Below are 21775 nucleotides of genomic sequence, written 5' to 3'. Positions count from 1 at the left end.
CCTTAACATGAGATCCAGTTCCCTGAAAAAGTCCTTCATCTTCAGGAAATTTTATGCATGCATGTTGAAGAGTTAAAAAATTGTGACAAAACTATCTAAAGACTTGGCAGCTCTCTGCAGGCATTCAAACCTAAAGTTAAATATGTTTCCCCATGAAAATAAAAGGTTGTTCATTTAGGTTTTCAGCAGAAAAGTGAGTATATGTCTATGTAGGTGTGTTTTCTCAAATGGCAAAAAATTCTGGAATAATTTGTAAGATAAGACTTTAAAATATACCTTTTTCCTGTCATTGCCAAGAGTTTGTTGTTGATGACATGACAGTAAATTGTTCTTATCCCTTTGCATGTGTTCTCATGTATGTGTAAGTCTTTGTATTTGTCAGAGAGAATTGTTAGAGTGCTAGGGCAGGGATTAAAATTGTCTTCCATGTCCACCTCTATCCCATTTTTTAACTTTCAAGGTAGCTTGTATCTCAGCATCCGTAACAAACAAGTAACGTTTCTTCTCTATGCTATGTACTTTTCTTGTCACAAAGTTTTGTTTATCTCTCCTTTCAATATTTGATCTAATTATTTTTTGAAGCTCTTGTAATCAGTTACGTAGTAATGTGCACTTAAGAAGTAAGTTTTGAAATTAGCCAGGCATAGTGGTGCACACCTGTGGTCCCAGCCATTCGGAAGGGTGAGGCAGGAGAATTACTTGAATCTGGGATACGGAGGTTGCAGTGATCTGAGATCGAGCCACTGCACTCCAGCCTTGGTGACAAAGCGAGACTCTGTCTCAAAAAAAAAAGAAGCAAAAAAAAATTTTTGAAATTAAAAAAGAAATGTGCATCAGTGTAAAAGAACATAATCATTGCCTATCCAAATTTGTTACAAAAAATTCAAAACCGTGTGTATCTCATTTACTTCACACACACATGTAAATAAAGTATTGCAAATATAAATAACTCCATTTCAGAGGCAATGTTTCATGATTAATAAAAATAACATTAAGTGATGAGAAGATGATATAGGATTTATCCCATTTCCTATTTTCAGAGTTTTAAACCTATTTCATTTACATGCTTTAAGATTTGTTATATTGCCGGCATAAATTCTTAGACCTTACTCCTATGGAAGAGGGCAATAGAAATAGAAATTTTTAGACCTGACTCGCATCAAAATGGGCAATAATAAGCATAAATTCTTGTCATAGTATTGCACTTTTCCATAGGAGTCAGGCCTAAAAATTCATCTGTAGCTTGGGATAACCGATGGGGAAGATGCCCTTTGTTACACTTTTCCTATAGGATACATTTTTCTTCTCATTCCATTTTTTTTCTTTACACTTAAGCATTTTTGTTTGCCACCCAATACTGTGTACTGTTGTCTACCTAGGTGTAAAGGGATTGGACTTCTCAACTAAATATGGTTAAAAAAAAATTATCATTGCCCCTTTTACAACTGTCATTCACAAATTATTAAACATGCTTTAAAAACCATATGCAATCCTAACATTTTCTGAGGAGGAAAATATACTTTATCTTGTGCAGAATATTTTATTGTCCCTTTTCTCTCTCTCATTTGGTAGATGAAAAAAATAAACTTCTGCTTTCTTCATTGACCACAACAATGAGAGTCCACAATATGGGCTTTTTTTTTTTTTTTTTTTTTTTTTACTTTAAGTTCTGGGATACATCTGCAGAACATGCAGTTTGCTACATAGGTATACGTGTGCCATCGTGGTTTGCTGCACCTGTCAACCTGTCATCGAGGTTTTAAGCCCCACGTGCATTAGGTATTTGTCCTAACGCTCCCCGTCCTCTTTCCCCAACCCCCCAACAGGCCCCGGTGTGTGATGTTCCCCTACCTGTGTCCATGTATTCTTATTGTTCATTTCCCATTTACGAGTGAGAACATGCAGTGTTTCATTTTCTTTTTCTGTGTTAGTTTGCTAAGGATAATAGTTTTCAGATTCATTCATGTCAGTGCAAAGGACATGAACTCATTCTTTTTTATAGCTGCATAGTATTCGATGATGTATATGTGCCACATTTTCTTTATCCAGTCTATCATTGATGGCCATGTGGGTTGGTTCCAAGTCTTTGCTATTGTAAATTGTGCTGCAATAAACATACATGTGCATGTGTTTTTATAGTAGAATGATTTATCAACCTTTGGGTATATACCCAGTAATGGGATTGCTGGGTCAAATGGTATTTCTGGTTCTAGATCCTTGAGGAATCGCCACACTGTCTGCCACAATGGTTGAAGTAATTTACACTCCCACCAACAGTGTAAAAGCGTTCCTATTGCTCTGCATCCTTGCCAGCATCTGTTGTTTCCATACTTTTTAATGATCACCATTCTAACCGGCATGAGATTGTATCTCACGAGAGCCCACAATATGTTTTATGCTAAATCCCAGAAAATAACTGATAAAAACTTATGTTTAAAATTTCTAGTTTTAGTGCTGTCTGTATGGCTAAAGTCGTTAATTCTCCAACTCTTCTACTTGAAGCAGCACCTCGTGGGCTGCAGTAGGGAGGAGTTGGAAAGGTGGCCTAGATTGTAACGCATGTCAACCACCGGAATCACAAATGTCCTATGCTCTTAGACTTTCAAAATCTCATTTTTACTTTATTATTCTTACATTCCTCAACATTTTGAATTAAATTACTTGAGGTTATTTTTTAATTTTTTGTTTTCCTCTCGGACTCCAGGGGGTGCTGAACATGTAGTATATATCCTGGGCATAGTCACTGCCTGCGTCTTATGTTTCTCATACCCCAACTTCAATAAACAAAAACTTCAAACTCTCTTTCTTCAGAAAAGACAATTGATAACATTTTTGTGACCTTACACATTGTTAATAGCAGTTCATAGTTTTTCATGTAGTTAATAGACATTTACTTGGTAATTTGAAATTATGCAAATTGTTGCAAATAGTTGAAGAATTTTAAAAACCTTCAAAAACTGAATTATACTCTCTTAATATTAGGTGGAACCACTTTGGCTGTTGCTCAAGGCAAGACCTGCATAACTGCTCTTGTGCCCCAGCCATATCATGTTAATGGAGCATGTGTGACAGAAAAGAAAACATTCATGTTGGGAAAACAAAATAATAATAGAACCTAGGGGAAAAAAGGCACCAGGAAATATAACATTTAAACATTTTTATATGTAAGGTTTTTTTCTGTGTTTGCCATTCAATGTTGGTTAAACTTCTAGAATTAAACTCTTGTTTCCTTAATGTTGTAGTATAGTCGTTGTGACTGTTGTACCATCTATTTCTTCTGGTCCTAGTGTCATCACAGACTAATAAAGCCTGGCTCTTCCTTTAAAAATACAGTACTTAAAATCTAATGATACCCCGTCTCTACTAAAAATACAAAAAATGAGTCGGGCGAGGTGGCGGGCGCCTGTAGTCCCAGCTACTTGGGAGGCTGAGGCAGGAGAATGGCGTGAACCCGGGAGGCGGAGCTTGCAGTGAGCTGAGATCCGGCCACTGCACTCCAGCCTGGGTGACAGAGCGAGACTCCATCTCCAAAAAAAAAAAAAAAAAAAAAAAAAAAACTAATGATATAATATGCACATGAAACACATAAAGAGTAAAACTGACCTCATAGAGTCACATGAAGAAGACTATTCAGCCAGCTGGTGGTAAACTCCCATATTGAAAAATTGGCAGTTCAAGTTAAAGTTACTTTAAATTCCTCTATCAAATAAAAGTATTTGATGTCTACCTACATCAGGACAGGTGAGCAGGACAGATAGCGGGATAGACAGAAGACTTAAATTTCCTGCAGGGCACGGGGAGAACAAAAAATACCTTATTTACATTTAAAAAATCCTTTCTTCTTTTCATAATTAGCAATATTTTTTCATGTCTTCATGGAAAATGAGAACCCAGTTAGATTATTTTTCTATAGGATTAAAGAAACACCATGTTCAATTAGTATTATTCATCTGTAGTAGTATCATTTTAAGAGGTCTCATTACCAGTCACCTGGTTTCATATATCTGACAATAACAAGAGGTGGATTGTATGTTAATCACTATTGACCCAGTAGATCACTAGTTAATAATATTTGTTATTATGTTACTCAGACTGTAGCAGGTGTTCAGAGTTAAAATTATATTATAATTTAAAACCACACATCTCTTAAATTCAAAAAGACCAAGACAAATAAGACCAAGGAGTTTATGATTTTCTGGGAAAGAAGTATAGTGAAGTTTACAACCATGTTACTAAAGTCTGGGTGCCTTTATGAATAATAACTGGACTATTTTATACATAAACAAGTAAAGAAAAACTTCACACTTTTTATTCTTTTTCTGAAGAATTAACTGTTCTTACCCCTTTTCAAGACACCCCATTCTTGTATGCATTCATCAGAATTTCCGTCACCTTCCATCTCTTGTAATCTTTCTGTCTCTCCTTCACCCTTTCATTCTGGTCCACAATTACAATTAAGTCTCTTCATATAAAAATTTCACAAAAGCTTTCAAACGTGTGTCTTTCTCTGAGCATCCTGTCCATTGTTTCTTGGCTTTAATCACAAAGCTTTTTGTGATTGTTTGCTCTAGTTACCACTTTCTCTTTCTCACTTACCAGCCCAGTACAATCAGACTTCCCTCCACAGTATTTAGGGCCTCTGTTGTGTCCTCATCATACCTGACTTTTCTGAAATATGAAAATGACAGTGTAATGTCATGCAAGCAAATGGAATAGCGATAGTTTTCTAATGATTATATTTTTAAAATATGGAAAACTTGCAAAATAAAATGAGAACGTGACACAGTCCCACCGTCAAAATGAGAAAGTGACACAGTCCTACTGTCAGAAAATGTTTAATGTTCTCTTCAACAAGAAGACTTCTGCCACCGGCTCTCCTTCTCTAATATTGACTCTGCCTTTGGTAGAAAACTTTTAAAAAGAGCAACTCAGGCCTTCTGAGGAGTTGAACACAAATACAGGTCAACAGTGTTATATTGTCATTGAACAAATTCAGGAATTACATTGCCTTGACAAAAGCAATTCTGTGTGTGTGTGTGTGTGTGTGTGTGTGTGTGTGTGTGTGTGACGGAGTCTTGGTCTGTCACCCAGGCTGGAATACATTGGCGCAATCTCGGGTCACTGCAACCTTCGCCTTCTGATTCAAGCAATTCTCCTGCCTCAGAGACCCGAGTGGCTGGTATTACAGGTGTGCAACACCATGCCCAGCTAACTTTTGCATGAAAAAAGCAGTTCTTGAAGGGAAAACATGTAATTGAAGTGATACATTTTTATTCAGAATGTTTTCGTAAGTCTTCTGTGTTCAGACTCACTCTCTGTAGTCTCATAAAGTTACTGTTTCCTTTTTGACAGTCTGTTACCCTGCTTGCAGTACAAGTCTCTCCTGATTCATCACAGAAACTCTCTATGGTTCTGTAAAACTAATACTGTTCTAAAAAATTGTTTTTGAAAAAGGTTTTAATTTTACTGTATGTAGTTTAAGGTACATAACCCACAAATAACAGACCCCTACTCCACCACTGAAATCCACTGGACTGAATCAACCACTTTCAACTCTTTTATCTGTCTACTTTATTAGTAAACTATATTTTTGAAATAACTCTGTTATACTAATATTCTTGGTTTTTCTATTTTAAATATTTTTAAAATTTGTTATATATAGCACGTCACTCTTACAACATAGCCACTACCACCTACTAAAAAATATGGGGGAAAGTTTCTACTTTTGTGTCAGCATGTCTCCACTATAGCCATATCACAGTTTTACAGCGTGTCAATATTTCTTATAAGTATCATCTGTAGCTGAACTATCCACCATTTCCTTCCCAAGATAACTATTTTCTTTTAGAGTGAATTGCCTCTTTGCTGTTTATTTGTTGGCTAAGTTTTCTGGATGCCTATTAGTACATTTCCCCCAAACTTTCCAGTAGGACTAAAAACCTGCTCTAACTCTAGTGCACATTAAGTATTCTCTCAGCCTCTGCTTAATCCTGTTTTGGTACTTCCATTAACAATTATTTGGAGAATTTCCATTGCCTCTGTTTTGTTTCAGTCTACCGTTTCTTAGATATGAGTCTATCTCTTTTTAAATGTATTTTCTGAGAATATGTGTAGGGTTTGTCACAAGTTCTTTCTGTCTTATTGAGTGCTTTTGGTGGGTTTGCATTCCCCTCCTGCAGTGAGCTTGGGCTTTATCATAGGACTTTCTCTGGCCAGTGAATGTAGGCAAAGGGACATGTGTTACTTTTGGCTGGAAGCTACAAGAGCCAGGGCATGCTTAGACCCATTCTCTTTCCCTCCATATTGGCTGCCAACAGTGTTCCAGACAATGACAACATAGTCAGTATGACTCCCAGGATGACGCCAATAAGGATGTAGAGCAGAACACAGACGGTAGACAGAATTTGAGCAAGACGTAAACTTTTGTGTTTTAAGCCCCTGAGGTTCGGGGACTAGCACAACATAAACTTGTTTCTCCTGTTTGATATATTTTCTCATTTTGGCAGAGCACACCATCAGTGGGTTCTTGAACAAGAGTCAGTGATAAATTTTTATACATGTGTGAAAATGTGATTATCCTCTCTTCATATGTTACTGATAGTTTGGCTGCATAGTTTGTTCTATTCTGTTCATAATTTTGAAACTTGCTGATGTTAAACTCCCATATTGAAAAATTGGTATTTCAACTTGAAGTTACTTTAAATTCATATATCAAATGAAAGTATTTGATGTCTATCTACATCAGGACAGGTGAGCAGGACAAATAGGAAGCAGGATAAACAGAAGATTTACTTTCTTCCATCGTCTAGTTTTGCTGTTGAAAAGTCTCATTCAGATTCCTGATTCTTTATATAAACTTTTATTTTTTCCTGCGAGTCTCTTTCTAAACCCTGGTGTTCTAGAATTTAATGATGATTTACTTGCTAGGGTATATTATGTATTATATTATTCATTATATAATTATGTAATTATATTGTCATATAATTAAATCCTAGAAAATATTTGAAATTCCTTTGATAATTTCTTGATACAATGTTTCTCATTCACTCTTTGTAAAATTCCTACTTACTAGATAGTGACCTTTCAAAGGAAGATCCTCTAATTTCTTTGTCTCCTTTGTTTTCTCTCTGTGTCTTTTTGTTTGTACCTCATTATCTCTTTGTTCTATTTTCTGGGAGATACTTTCATCTCTTTTTTAATGTATACAATATCTTCGTATATCCCAGTTTTATTACTACATTTTTTTGGTGTCGCTTCATTGTCTCTCATTCCCCCCAACCCCCACCTCCATTATCCCTTTCTGATATTGGCCTGTGTCTTTAATATAAGGTTGCCAACAGGATCATAAGTAGTGACTTTGAAAGTAATATTTGTGATTAAAGGGTCCTGCATCTTTCTGTTTTCCTGAGGCAGTGTATATATGTGGAGTGTTTTCTTTCAAATAATGCTGTAATATTCTGCTTCTGTTCTTAAATTTTAATAGATCTTTTTCTGTCCCTTTCAATTGCCTCTTTTTGCAGTCCTAAAAATGTGAATCCTTTCCAGCCTAGGAATACTTTCTCGGCCTAGATATTTGATCCTCTTTTTGTTTATACTTCTTAGGAGACTTTTGCCTTACTCAATATTTCCATGTAAATAATTCCAAATTTCACATTTTTTTTTTAATATACTTTAAGTTCTAGGGTACATGTGCACAACGTGCAGGTTTGTTACATATGTATACATGTGCCATGTTGGTGTACTGCACCCATTAACTCGTTATTTACATTAGGTGTATCTCCTAATGCTTTCCCTCTCCCTCCCCCCTCCCCACAATAGGCCCCAATGTGGGATGATCCCCTTCCTGTGTCCAAGTGATCTCATTGTTCAATTCCCACCTATGAGTGAGAGCATGCGGTATTTGGTTTTCTGTTCTTGTGATAGTTTGCTGAGAATGATGGTTTCCAGCTTCATCCATGTCCCTACAAAGGACACGAAGTCAGCCTTTCTTATGGCTGCATAGTATTCCATGGTGTATATGTGCCACATTTACTTAATCCAGTGTGTCACTGATGGACATTTGCGTTGGTTCCAAGTCTTTCCTATTGTGAATAGTGCCACAATAAATGTACGTGTGTGTGTGTCTTTATAGCAGCATGATTTATAATCCTTTGGGTATATACCCAGGAATAGGATGGCTGGGTAAAATGGGATTTCTCGTTCTAGATCCTTGAGGAATTGCCACACTGTTTTTCACTTCTCTTTTGAGAAGTATCTGTTCATATCCTTTGCCCACTTTTTGATGGGGTTGTTTGTTTTTTTCTTGTAAATTTGTTTGAGTTCTTTGTAGGTTCTGGATATTAGCCCTTTGTCAGATGAGTAGATTGCAAAAATTTTCTCCCATTCTGTAGGTCACGTGTTCACTCTGATGGTAATTTCTTTTGCTGTGCAGAAGCTCTTTAGTTTAATTAGATCCCATTTGTCATTTTTGGCTTTTGTTGCCGTTGCTTTTGGTGTTTTAGACATGAAGTCCTTGCCCACGCCTATGTCCTGAATGATATTACCTAGGTTTTCTTCTAGGGTTTTTATGGTTTTAGGTCTAACATTTAAGTCTCTAATCCATCTTGAAATAATTTTCATATAATGATTAAGGAAAGAATCCAGTTTCAGCTTTCTACTTATGGTTAGCCAATTTTCCCAGCACCATTTATTAAATAGGGAATCCTTTCCCCATTTCTTGTTTTTCTCAGGTTTGTCAAAGATCAGATGACTGTAGATGTGTGGTATTATTTCTGAGGGCTCTGTTCTGTTCCATTGGTCTATATCTCTATTTTGGTACCAGTACCATGCTGTTTTGGTTACTGTAGCCTTGTAATGTAGTTTGAAGTCAGGTAGCATGATGCCTCCAGCTTTGTTCTTTTGGCTTAGGATTGTCTTGGCAATCCAGGGTCTTTTTTGGTTCCATATGAACTCTAAAGTAGTTTTTTCCAATTCTGTGAAAAAATTCATTGGTAGCTTAATTGGGATGGCATTGAATCTATAAATTACCTTGGGCAGTGTGGCCATTTTCACAATATTGATTCTTCCTATCCATGAGCATGGTATGTTCTTCTATTTGTTTGTGTCCTCTTTTATTTCACTGAACAGTGTTTTGTAGTTCTCCTTGAAGAGGTCCTTTACATCCCTTGTAAGTTAGATTCCTAGGTGTTTTATTCTCTTTGAAGCAATTGTGAATGGGAGTTCGTTCATGATTTGACTCTCTGTCTGTTATTGGTGTATAAGAATGCTTGTGATTTTTGCACATTGATTTTGTATCCTGAGACTTTGCTGAAGTTTCTTATAGGCTTAAGGAGATTTTGGGCTGAGACAATGGGATTTTCTAAATATACAATCATGTCATCTGCAAACAGGGACAATTTGACTTCTTCTTTTCCTAATTGAATACCCTTGATTTCTTTCTCTTGCCTGATTGCCCTAGCCAGAACTTCCAACACTATGTTGAATAGGAGTGGTAAGAGAGGGCATCCCCGTCTTGTGCCTGTTGTCAAAGGAAATGCTTCCAGTTTTTGCCCATTCAGTATGATATTGGCTGTGGGTTTGTCATAATTAGCTCTTATTATTTTGAGATACATTCCATCAATACCGAATTTATTGAGATTTTTTAGCATGAAGGGCTATTGAATTTTGTCAAAGGCATTTTCTGCATCTGTTAAGGTAATCATGTAATTTTTGTCTTTGGTTCCGTTTATATGCTGGATTACATTTATTGATTTGTGTATGTTGAACCAGCCTTGCATCCCAGAGATGAAGCCCTCTTGATCATGGTGGATAAGCTTTTTGATGTGCTGCTGGCTTTGGTTTGCCAGTATTTTATTGAGGATCTTTGCATCGATGTTCATCAGGGATATTGGTCTAAAATTCTCTTTTTTTGTTGTGTCTCTGCCAGACTTAGGTATCAGGATGATGTTGGCCTCATAAAATGAGTTAGGGAGGATTCCCTCTTTTTCTATTGATTGGAATAGTTTCAGAAGGAAAGGTACGAGCTCCTCCTTGTACCTCTGGTAGAATTCAGCTGTGAATCCATCTGGTCCTGGACTCTTTTTGGTTGGTAGGCTATTAATTTTTGCATCAGTTTCAGAGCCTGCTATTGGTCTATTGAGGGATTCAACTTCTTCCTGGTTTAGTCTTGGGAGAATGTATGTGTCCAGGAATTTATGCATTTCTTCTAGGTTTTCTAGTTTATTTGCGTAGAGGTGTTTATAGTATTCTCTGATGGTAGTTTGTATTTCTGTGGGGTCGGTGGTGATACCACTTTATCATTTTTTATCGCGTCTATTTGGTTCTTCTCTCTTTTCTTCTTTATTAGTGTTGCTAGCGGTCTATCAATTTTGTTGATCTTTTCAAAAAATCAGCTCCTGGATTCATTGATTTTTTGGAAGGGTTTTTTGTGTCTCTATCTCCTTCAGTTCTGCTCTGATCTTAGTTATTTCTTACCTTCTGCCAGCTTTTGAATGTGTTTGCTCTTGCTTCTCTAGTTGTTTTAACTGTGACGTTAGGGTGTCAATTTTAGATCTTTCCTGCTTTCTCTTGTGGGCATTTAGTGCTATAAATTTCCCTCTACACACTGCTTTAAATGTGTCCCAGAGATTGTGGTGTTTTGTATCTTTGTTCTCATTGGTTTCAAAGAACATCTTTATTTCTGCCTTCATTTCGTTATGTACCCAGTAGTCATTCAGGAGCAGGTTGTTCAGTTTCCATGTAGTTGAGTGGTTTTGATTGAGTTTCTTAGTCCTGAATTCTAGTTTGATTGCATTGTGTTCTGAGAGGCAGTTTGTTATGATTTCTGTTCTTTTACATTTGCTGAGGAGTGCTTTAGTTCCAAATATGTTTTGGGATAAGTGCGATGTGGTGCTGAGAAGAGTGTGTATTCTGTTGATTTGGGGTGCAGAGTTCTGTAGATGTCTATTAGGTCGCTTGGTGCAGAGTTGAGTTCAATTCCTGGATATACTTGTTAACTTTCTGTCTCAGTGATTTGTCTAATCTTGACAGTGGGTGTTATAGTCTCCCATTATTATTGTATGGGAGTCTAAGTCTCTTTGTAAGTCTTTAAGGACTTACTTTATGAATCTGTGTGCTCCTGTATTGGGTGCATATATATTTAGGATAGTTAGCTCTTCTTGTTGCATTGATCCCTTTACCATTATGTAATGGCTTTGTCTCTTTTGATCTTTGATGGTTTAAAGTCTGTTTTATCAGAGACTAGGATTGCAACCCCTGCCTTTTTTTGTTTTCCATTTGCTTGGTAGATCTTCCTCCATCCCTTTATTTTGAGTCTATGTGTGTCTCTGCATGTGAGATGGGTCTCCTGAATACAGTAAACTGATGGGTCTTGACTCTTTATCCAATTTGCCAGTCTGTGTCTTTTAATTGGACCATTTAGTCCATTTATATTTAAGGTTAATATGTTATGTGTGAACTTGATCCTGTCATTATGATATTAGCTGGTTATTTTGCTCGTTAATTGATGCAGTTTCTTCCTAGCATCGATGGTCTTTACATTTTGGCATGTTGTTCCAATGGCTGGTACCGGGTATTCCTTTTCATGTTTAGTGCTTCCTTCAGGATGTCTTGTAGGGTGGGTCTGGTGGTGACAAAATCTCTAAGCATTTGCTGGTTTGTAAAGGATTTTATTTCTCGTTCACTTATGAAACTTAGTTTGGCTGGATATGAAATTCTGGGTTGAAAATTCTTTTCTTTAAGAATGTTGAATATTGGCCCCCACTCTCTTCTGGCTTGTAAAGTTTCTGCCAAGAGATCTGCTCTTAGTCTGATGGGCTTCCCTTTGTGGGTAACCCAACCTTTCTCTCTAGCTGCCCTTAGCATTTTTTCCTTCATTTCAACTTTGGTGAATCTGACAATTATGTGTCTTGGAGTTGCTCTTCTTGAGGAGTATCTTTGTGGCATTCTCTGTATTTCCTGAATTTGAATATTGGCCTGCCTTGCCAGGTTGGGGAACTTCTCCTGGATAATATCCTGCAGAGTGTTTTCCAACTTGGTTTCATTCTCCCTGTCACTTTCAGACACACCAATCAGATGTAGATTTGGTCTTTTCACATGATCCCATATTTCTTGGAGGCTTTGTTCATTTCTTTTTACTCTTTTTTCTCCAAACTTCTTTCTCACTTCATTTCATTCATTTGATCTTTAATCACTGATAATCTTTCTTCCAGTTGATTGAGTCAGTTACTGAAGCTTGTGCATTTGTCACATAGTTCTCGTGTCATGGTTTTCATCTCTATCAGTTCGTTTATGGACTTCTCTGCATTGGTTATCTAGTTATCCCTTCTTCCATTCTTTTTTCAAGGTTTTTAATTTCTTTTTGCTGGGTACGTAGTTCCTCCTTTAGCTCTGAGAAGTTTGATCAACTGAAGCCTTCTTCTCTCAACTCGTCAAAGTCATTCTCCAACCAGCTTTGTTCCGTTGCTGGCGATGAGCTGCGTTCCTTTGGAGGGGGGAGATGAGCTCTAATTTTTTGAATTTCCAGCTTTTCTGCACTGCTTTTTCCCCATCTTTGTGGTTTTATCCACCTTTGATCTTTGATGATGGTGATGTACTGATGGGGTTTTGGTGTGGGTGTCCTTTCTGTTTGTTAGTTTTCCTTCTAACAGTCAGGACCCTCAACTGCAGGTCTGTTGGAGTTAGCTTGAAGTCCACTCCAGACGCTGTTTGCCTGGGTATCAGCAGCGCAGGCTGCAGAAGATAGAATATTGCTGAACAGCAAGTGTTGCTGTCTGATTCTTGCTCTGGAAACTTTGTCTCAGAGGTGTACCCAGCTGTGTGAGGTGTGAGGTATCAGTCTGCACCTAGTGGAGGACCTCTCCCAGTTAGACTACTCAGGGATCAGGGACTCACTTGAGCAGGCAGTCTCTCCTTTCTCAGATCTCAACTTCCATGCTGGGAGAATCACTGCTCTCTTCACAGCTGTCAGACAGTAACATTTACATCTGCAGAGGTTTCTTTTGCTTTTTGTTTAGCTATGCCCTGTCCCTAGAGGTGGAGTCTACAGAGACAGGCAGGCCTCCTTGAGCTGCAGTGGGCTCCACCTAGTTTGAGCTTCCCAGGGTCTTTGTTTACCTACTTAAGCCTCAGCAATGGAGGCACCGCTCCTCCAGCTTCGCTGCCGCCTTGCAGTTAGATCTCAGACTGCTGTGCTAGCAGTGAGGGAGGCTCTGTGGGCGTGGGACCCTCTGGGCCACGTGTGGGATATAATCTCCTGGTGTTCCGTTAGCTAAGACCCTTGGTAAAGCACAGTAGCAGGGTGGGAGTTACCTGATTTTCCAGGTGTTGTGTGCCTCAGTTTCCCTTGATTAGGAAAAGGAATTCCCTTCCCCCTTGCACTTCCCAGGTGAGGTGATGCCTCACCTTGCTTTAGCTCTCGCTGGTTGGGCTACACCCACTGACCAGCACTGACTGTCCGACATGCCCCAGTGAGATGAACCCAGTACCTCGGTTGAAAATGCAGAAATCACCCATCTTCTGTGTCCCTCACGCTCGGAGCTGGAGGCTGGAGCTGTTCCTGTTTGGCCATCTTGGGCGCCCCCATTCACGTTCTTTTTTGATATACCATTGCCACTGTAAATCCAACAAATTCAGACAACAGTGTTTGTGATTTCCCCAAATGTATTCTTCAGTATTTTCATAATAATATTACCATTATCCTAGTCATCTACATTGAAAACTTAATAATTATTTTATCTCAAATTCTCTATATCAGCTCTTAAATTCAGATTATCATCTAGTCTTGGCATCTTTTCTTTGTAACATCTCTTATTTTTTATTCCCTATTTGAAATACTCATTTAGACGCCTAATGTATCTCTTGTGGAAAGGCATGTAACAACAATCTCCTACAATTTCCTCTTGCTCAAAACTGACAAATTACTCTTCTAAAACACTGATTTATTGAATGAAGTCTTTCATTGGCTTTCTCAAACTTTAAACTCTAATTTCCTTAGTGTAGCTCAGACTTCCTTCTAGTGTTCCTCCACCAAAGGTAAATTAGTACATCTCATGGGCTGTATGCAGATTCCATATAATTTAGATTGATTCAAAGATAATTTACTCTGTGATTTTTTTTGACAAGGCATAATTTGGGATGCAAATGTAATACCTAAATATGTACTCTGTGAAATAGCTTACTGAAAAATCTTATTCATATTGTAAGTTTATGGTGACTAAAGAGTCTTAGTGTACAAACACTATCACAGAAAATCATGTGTAAGAAGTTGTAATAATCTAGTCTTCATAGTGACATGGGTCTACTTATGTAAAAATCAGTTTTCTCTTTAAGTTAATATCCCAATGAATATGAAGTATTTCTGAGAAATGTACATATTTTGTAGGATCCTCATTTCCAATAAATACAGAATATAGAATGAGAATATTAAAGAGGCTTTAAATTTTGTAAAAATTTGGGAAAAGAAATTTCCTGCAATTGTTTCATACAGAATTGGTTTGAAAGTTTCAGTAAGTTCTCTACAATGGAATAGCAATCTTGTCATTTGGATAAATTTTAGTTAAAGGTTATGATAGCTAGAACCCAGTGGCTTTGTACTATCCCCAAGTTACCACATCTCTTTTCACTAGTTGTTGATTTTCTCTCCTTGGGAGATTGAGGATTTGTTCTTCTTAGCACACATTTACTTAGAGCAGAGAATATTTACACGTACACAAATACTTTTGGGGACCATATTTATCTTCAGAATGAGTGTAATTTCTTTAAAGGTAAAGGAATCAGGAGTAGAGTGAAGGGTTGATACAGAAACTGTGTTTTTTGTAAAGCTGAACCCATGGCCAGGGCAGCCAGTCACCTCTGTACAACCAACACCTTATGAGGAAAATCATGGGGAGGAGAATATATAGAGGGCCATGACTGGTCAATAAAGATTTTTCTATTAAAATGCATTAGGGAACTTTGGGGAGTATTTACTTATAGAACCATTGGAAGGGATATAATTTTCAATCCAAAACACTGCTTTTTACCAGATATGTATATATGCACACACACATATATATATATTTAAAACCCCTATATATATTTAACCTGAAATATATATATTTATATATGTATTTAAAACCCAAAAATATGTATATATTTAAAACCCCCAAAATAGAAATCACTGGCATAAACCAAAACAAGTGTGTAAATTTTATTCTAAAGAGCATAAAATAAGCGTTTGCTTTTCTAATCTAAAACACTTCATTATAATCACTTATGTTCATAATGATGATCCTGACCTTGAGAACTGCCAAATTCACAAACATACTCTAATCTAAATTAGCAAAGAGAGATTACATAGTTATCTATTACATATTTAGCCATAGGTTTACTCTATTTTTTTACAATTTTCAAAAAAGTTAATTTGTAGCTTTTTTCTAATTAGCATTAAATAATTAGCATTAAGTAATTTGGAATGCACATATAACTAGAACATTTCCAAGTCAATTTAAATATGTTTATGTTTCTAATAGTTTATATTTCTAGTGTTCATTTTATTATCTTAATGTAAAATTTCTGTATGAGGAGATAAAGTTTTCTATCTCAAGTATTTCTAGTCCTTATGTAGACACATCAGGCCTCTTTTGGTCATTTGCTCTCTTTTGGAAAGAAGCTATGTGCTCAGAGCCCTCTATACCTGCGTCTCACTTTCCATCTCAGTTTGCATCCAGCCTGACATTTTCTGATGAACCAAAAGCACCTTCTAAACTAAGTGATAAAACTAAAATTTGATTTTTTACAAAATAACATTTGTTAGAATCTTGTAAAGACATTTGGAAATAATATAATGTGGAAGTTATTAACAACATCAACGTGATCCCTAAACCAGATGTTACTTTCATTTAAATGTTCACTTTTCTCACATTTGTTTTGGTTTCTCCTTTTAGGAATGGCAAAACTCTATTCAGAAGAATGCAGGACTTGCATTTATTGAGCTCATCAATGAAGGAAGGTAATTAATTTTACAATTTTGAACAACTAGTCAGTGTACATTTTATTCCACTGGGCAATTGCTCTTTCCTACCATCTGTTCCAAAAATGTGGAAGAAAATATCTTTTAGTTAACTAATTTATCACACAGGTACTTAATTAAACTTTAACAAAATTTAAAATGCTAAACATTTATTTTTGAAGAAAAAGCCATGCATGAAATAAAGGGACAAACTTTATAAGGTTTGGTGAGATTTGAAGTACATTTTACTGAGTAGTAAAGTTGTTTTACACAGATCAAGTGAACCCAATCTGCAATCCCATCTGCCACTCCATCTGTTTTCAGAGCAGTGCTCAGTGTTTACCCCTTCAGCCTCTCCTCAGTCCATGTGAAACAGTTTTATCTGAATATGTCACTCATTCAATATCCAACTGAAAATGTGAGGGATATTAAATATAGCAAATATATCTCTCTCGGGTAGAAATGTATATATTCTATTATTAAAACAATAAGTAAAATTACATTTGAACGCATTATTACATTTACCATTTTGTGGTAAATAGTTGTTAATTATTATTTTTGCAGTGCTTTATTGGCAGTGGACACATTAAAATAGATTTAGCTGTCACCATGTGACATGTATAGCTTCTATCAACTCAAGACCTGCAAACTTTACAACTTGAATTTCTTGTATGATACGCTGCATTCTTTGGAATATGATGATTATTTGGCATGACCTATTTATTTCATATTCGAAACCAGCTTTAGATTAATGAGGAAATAATGCTTACTGTATATAAAATTTATCTTTTTCAAGAAAGGGAGTTGTGAAAGAATAGTCCTTGAAAATTAGTTTCTATATGTTATAGATACCCAAGTTTTAAAAATTAAATATCACTTAGTATTATTCATTTTTTCCATCACTTTATTATATTTTGAGAAATATCTTCTGTTTTTATAACAATTTATCTTATTTTATATTTCTCATTTTGATATTTTGTGACCTAATCATGTTAGCCAGTAGTACCGATCTAAAATTTAAAAGCTTTGCATTCACTGCAACATCAAAGATGCAGGAAAATACCAGTTTTCTTTTGTAACACAAATAGTATTTTACATAACAGCACTTGCTATGTCTTACAGAGTTTTATTGTGATAAGAGTTGCTAATAATTATTATCCGTTTTCGGGTGATGAATAAATAGAAAAAAAACTATTCATTGTTTTTTCAGTTTTACTAATAGCTCTCAATGACATATCCACAATTATTTTATTTCAACTGTGAAGTAAAAATATATATATGTAATTATTATTATTATCAGTAACTCTCCTAAGAGTTACCAGAATTGAACCTCTAAGCACTTAAATAAAGATTGTAGTAATAGGCTTAGAAAAGGAAGAGGGTGGAAAATTTGCTAATATCAGAGATTTTAAGCTTCTGATAATGTTTTTATCGGTCAGTGGTAGAATTTGGGATTTATATTAGGAAAGGTTGGAAATAAAATAGTCACAATTTTTAAAAAAAATTTCAATCTAGGCTGGGCACAGTGGCGCACATCTATAATCCCAACACTTTGGGAGGCCAGGTGGGGTGGATCAACTGAGGTCAGGAGTTCAAGACCAGTCTGGCCAACATAGTGAAACCCCATCTCTACTAAAAATACAAAAATTAGCCAGGCGTGGTGGCAGGTGCCTGTAATCCCAACTACTCAGGAGGCTGAGGCAGGAGAATTGCTTGAGCCCGGGAGGTGGAGGTTGCAGTGAGCCAAGATCATGCCATTGCACTCCAGCCTGGGCGACGAGAGCAAGACTTCATTCCCCTTCCCCCACGAAAAAAAATTAAACATGTAATAATCTCTGAAATTCTGTCCATTATGTTCTCTCTGCTCTCGTAAATTTCTGTTCCTATTCTTCATAGGACTCGTTCTTCCAAATAAAAATGATTTTGGAATAAGGATTCAAACATGAATAGTTGTAAATATGTTAGAACAAATCATGTATGCATGAGTGCAGCAAATGTCTGTTCAGCCCTCATTACATGTCAAATACTATTATAAGAGTTAGGAATAGAGTTAGGAATAAGATATAAATGGTCCCAGTTTCTTGGGGAAAGGCAAACGTTAGATGAACACATACAATAATACAAGGATACTGTGATAAAAGTGGTGTAGGTAATGATGCAATCGTACCGCAGAATACTTTACCTAGTCTGGAGGGATGCATTCCACTGAGTGCTGGGATTGTCAAGGTTTTCGAAAGAGTACTTACCCAAAGGGAACGCCATTTGAGAGATCATCAGGAGATAGCCAAGTAGAAAAAAAGTAGAATTACGATTCTTGGCAGAGGGAATTGTATAGTGCAGAGGACTAGGGGCAAGAGAATAGTGAGACATGTAGCTGGAAAGCTATTTTCAGTCAGCTAGCAGCTATTTAAATGCATGTTGTATGCCAGCCACATGAAGGCACATGTCATTAGCAAAGATCATGCCATGAAGCCATGCAAAGGATACTGGAGAATAATTGAAAATGTTTAGGCGTAGCCTGCAATGTGGAGAGTTTCACGGGCTCAAGACTTGAAGCAATACCAACCTAAGGTTCAGTAATCTTGTTGAAGAAGACGATGCCATGGACTAATAGTGGCTGTGAGGATGGAAGAAGTGAACAAATTTGAAGTATCTTTTGGAAGTTAAGTCACTATGATTGCTAATATATTGGATGGAAGAGGGGAAAGAAGGAATCAAGGATATTTTGATGTCAGCTTTAGTAACTGACAGTTTACAGTATAAGTATAGTTCACTTAGCTAGGAGAGTACAGAAAGTGAGGTTTGAGTTGAGAATTTTTCACTTTTGGGTTACACTGAACTTGTGGTACTGGTGAAATATCCAGGTGGAGATGTTGAATAGGCATGGGCATTTGAGTACTGAGCTCTCCAAAGAGAGAGCTGGCATGGAGATTTAGGCTTATGAGTCTCCAGGTTACTCGTGGTAAACTGTAGAAAGGATACAGATGTGATGCCCAGGGAGAGTGAATAGAGGGAGTGGAGAACCAGGGGCCCCGCTTCTACTCCTGTTTCTGCTGGGAATCCCCTTCTCCCACATCTTGACATGATTGGTTGTTTCTCATATTTGAGGAATCAGCTTAAATGCTACCCTGTCACAGAGGCTCCCCTGACGATCTTACATAGTTGTTACACTCCCATGACATAATCCTGTTTTAACACATAATAACATCATCTCAAATGATCTGCTGTGTTTGCTTGTTTACATCTATTTCTTCTGCTAAAATGTGTTTCCTTAAGATCTTGTGTCTTATTCATCATCTTATTTGTTGCCATATCTCTATATTCTGGAATAGTGCCTATTATGTAGTTAGCATGCTAACGAAATATTTGTTTATTTGCCACGTTAAATTAATATTTATTGAAAGCATAAAGAAAAGAATGGTGAGTAGAGTGTTTAAGGAAGAATGTATGATCAAAAAGAGGATTTTTAAGTTAGTGTTAAAGGGACCACTGGGTTCAGCCAAAAGGAGGTCATGGTGATCTCATCCAGACTTAATACTGGTGAGCACCTGTGTGCTGAAGAAGCTGGGTGTAGATCCAAGTCCTACCCTATTAGAGCTTACAGTCTAGTGGGGGCAACAGCCTTTGATTAAGTAATTGCAAGTTTAATAAATATGTAAAGGGCAATTAGAGGGTGCTATGGGAGCAGGTAACTGAGAGAGGTATTTTTTGAAAAAGTGGTGATTTACTGAGAGTAGAGGGACAGAAGCCAGGTTGCTTTGAGTTGAAGAGCTAGCCCAAAATGAAATACAGGCAGCAAGTACTTCTCTAAAGAAGTTTGGCCAAGAAGGGGAAAGATAGAGTGGTTGATGTAGGTAGATAAGGTTTAAATTTGGAGAGAGGGGTTACTTTTTAGAAAGAAGAACCTGAGTATTTTTCAGTGTTGATGGAAAAAGGCAATAAGGTGGGAGGGAAAGAAGGCAATATTGACAGCATAAACTCTCTGAGAGGGGTGCACTGAGATAGAAGGATTGGCCTTTAGTGGAAGAGCACTGAGAAAGGATGAAGACAATTAAATTGGTGGAAGAATTCAGAGATCTCACATGATGCCTTCTCTCTATGAAGTGGCAGTTAGGGTCATTTGCTGAGAATAAAGGAAATTGGGAGAGGGTACATACGATTTTTAGAAAAGTGAAGAATACTGAAAATAGCAATTGTAAAAGAATAGAGAAGAGAAAAAACTAAAGAAACCTCAGAGGCTTGCCAGGCAATTTGGGGGAGCCAATTGAGGTTGCTGTCTTTGATAGTGTAATGTTTTCTTCAGCCGTTCACAGTTAAGAGAAGATAGGCATTTGCGTTAATACATTGACTTCTCTTACTTTAGCGAAAATAATCTTTTCACCGAGGACCAACCCCTTCCTACCCCTAATCTGGATTGTGTGCCTTTCTCTGTTCTCCCAGTACCTCAATTTTTCCCTGATTTATATATACCTATCTATAGTGTTTATTTGTGGTAGATCTTTTTATGGTTATTCCACAATGCATAGTATAATACATAGTATCCATATGTTAATTCTACTGAGTTCAAATATCATTTCTCCCATTGATAAGCTGTTAGACTGCAGGCAAGTAATAATCTTCCTCCGACATTGTTTCTCATCTGTAGAATACTGTAACACCCTTCTTGCTCAGTTTCCCAGAAAGTTCAACATAATATATATGATATTTTAAAATGGAAGTTTTTACTTTTGTTATTGCATATAATATGTATTTAGAATTTTGCTTACTCCCACCTTTAGTTTGGATCATTTCTTTCGATTTAGACTTTTCTCTTTCACAAATATGAACTCGGACTTCTGGCTCAAAAAGTCATATTTCGGTAGCTGGGATACAGTTCCATTAAAAAGCCCATTACTCTGTTTATCTTCCTACTGTATGTTGATGCCCATTATGTGCAAAGCACAAATTAGATATTTTATACATGCTTTTATCCCATTTGCCTGGACATATAACATTTTTGCAACTTTTTCATATGGTTTAATATGAAACATTTAAAAACTCACTTTATTTGGGTTGTTAGAATATCAGCCTTTAATTTGCCCTTATGGGAATGAAGATAAAAATCTTTAAGTAGAAATTATTATAAATATTTATCCTACTTAACAGCTACACTCGTGAATACAATTCATCAATCATAGCTAGAGAAAGCAATTGTGCAGTTGTCTGCAATTAACAGGACAAAAACAGTTGATGAATGTGCATCTGAATTAAAGTACTCCCTAGGACAGGCTGAAATTATAAACTGGATCATTTAAAGGAATCTAACAAAGGATCTTTATAATTAAAACAAAGCAAGGTTAATGGGATGTAAAATTGCCTGTAATATCTTGGCAATAATGATTGGAATTTGAATTATTAAAATATGCATTGAAGAATAAGGCAAATAGGCAGTACTTACTTAAAATACAGAATTTGAGTTATCTTTTTAAATAATCATTTGCCTGAAATAAACCTTTGTCACTCTTTTAAAATAATATAGAATTTAATTTTTGAATATTCATCAGAAAGAACAGATCATATTTATGTTTAGCACTGAATTTAAGCTAGAGCTCTCAAGATTCTGATTTTTTGTTTTGTTCTTTAGAATAGGGGAAAATATACACCATGCATTTCTTAGGTTTTTAAGAGGAGAAGCATATTGCATCCAAGTATAATTTTTTAGTGATTGTATGGCACCAATTTGAATGTATTCTTTAATTTAACAAATGCTAGTTAATATTTTAACCAACAAGCATTGGTTTGCTTTTT

At 36.4% G+C, this 21775-nt stretch overlaps 1 protein-coding gene across 5 annotated transcripts in view; it reads left to right on the top strand.

Moving 5' to 3' along the window:
- LOC105486020 (neurobeachin) overlaps positions 1-21775 on the top strand; it is a 747447-nt gene that overhangs the window by 352561 nt on the left and 373111 nt on the right. For all 5 annotated transcript variants that reach the window (XM_011748656.3, XM_071081645.1, XM_071081644.1 and 2 more), the window contains one exon: positions 15924-15988. In XM_011748656.3, coding sequence (XP_011746958.1) covers positions 15924-15988 — 65 coding nt within the window. The remainder of the gene's footprint in view (positions 1-15923; positions 15989-21775) is intronic.

This window comes from Macaca nemestrina, chromosome 16, assembly GCF_043159975.1.
Source record: "Macaca nemestrina isolate mMacNem1 chromosome 16, mMacNem.hap1, whole genome shotgun sequence".
In the NCBI taxonomy this organism is placed as follows: Eukaryota; Metazoa; Chordata; class Mammalia; order Primates; family Cercopithecidae; genus Macaca; species Macaca nemestrina.
The sequence above is the reverse complement of the archived record's forward strand: the minus strand, read 5'-3'. Positions and strand labels throughout refer to the sequence as shown.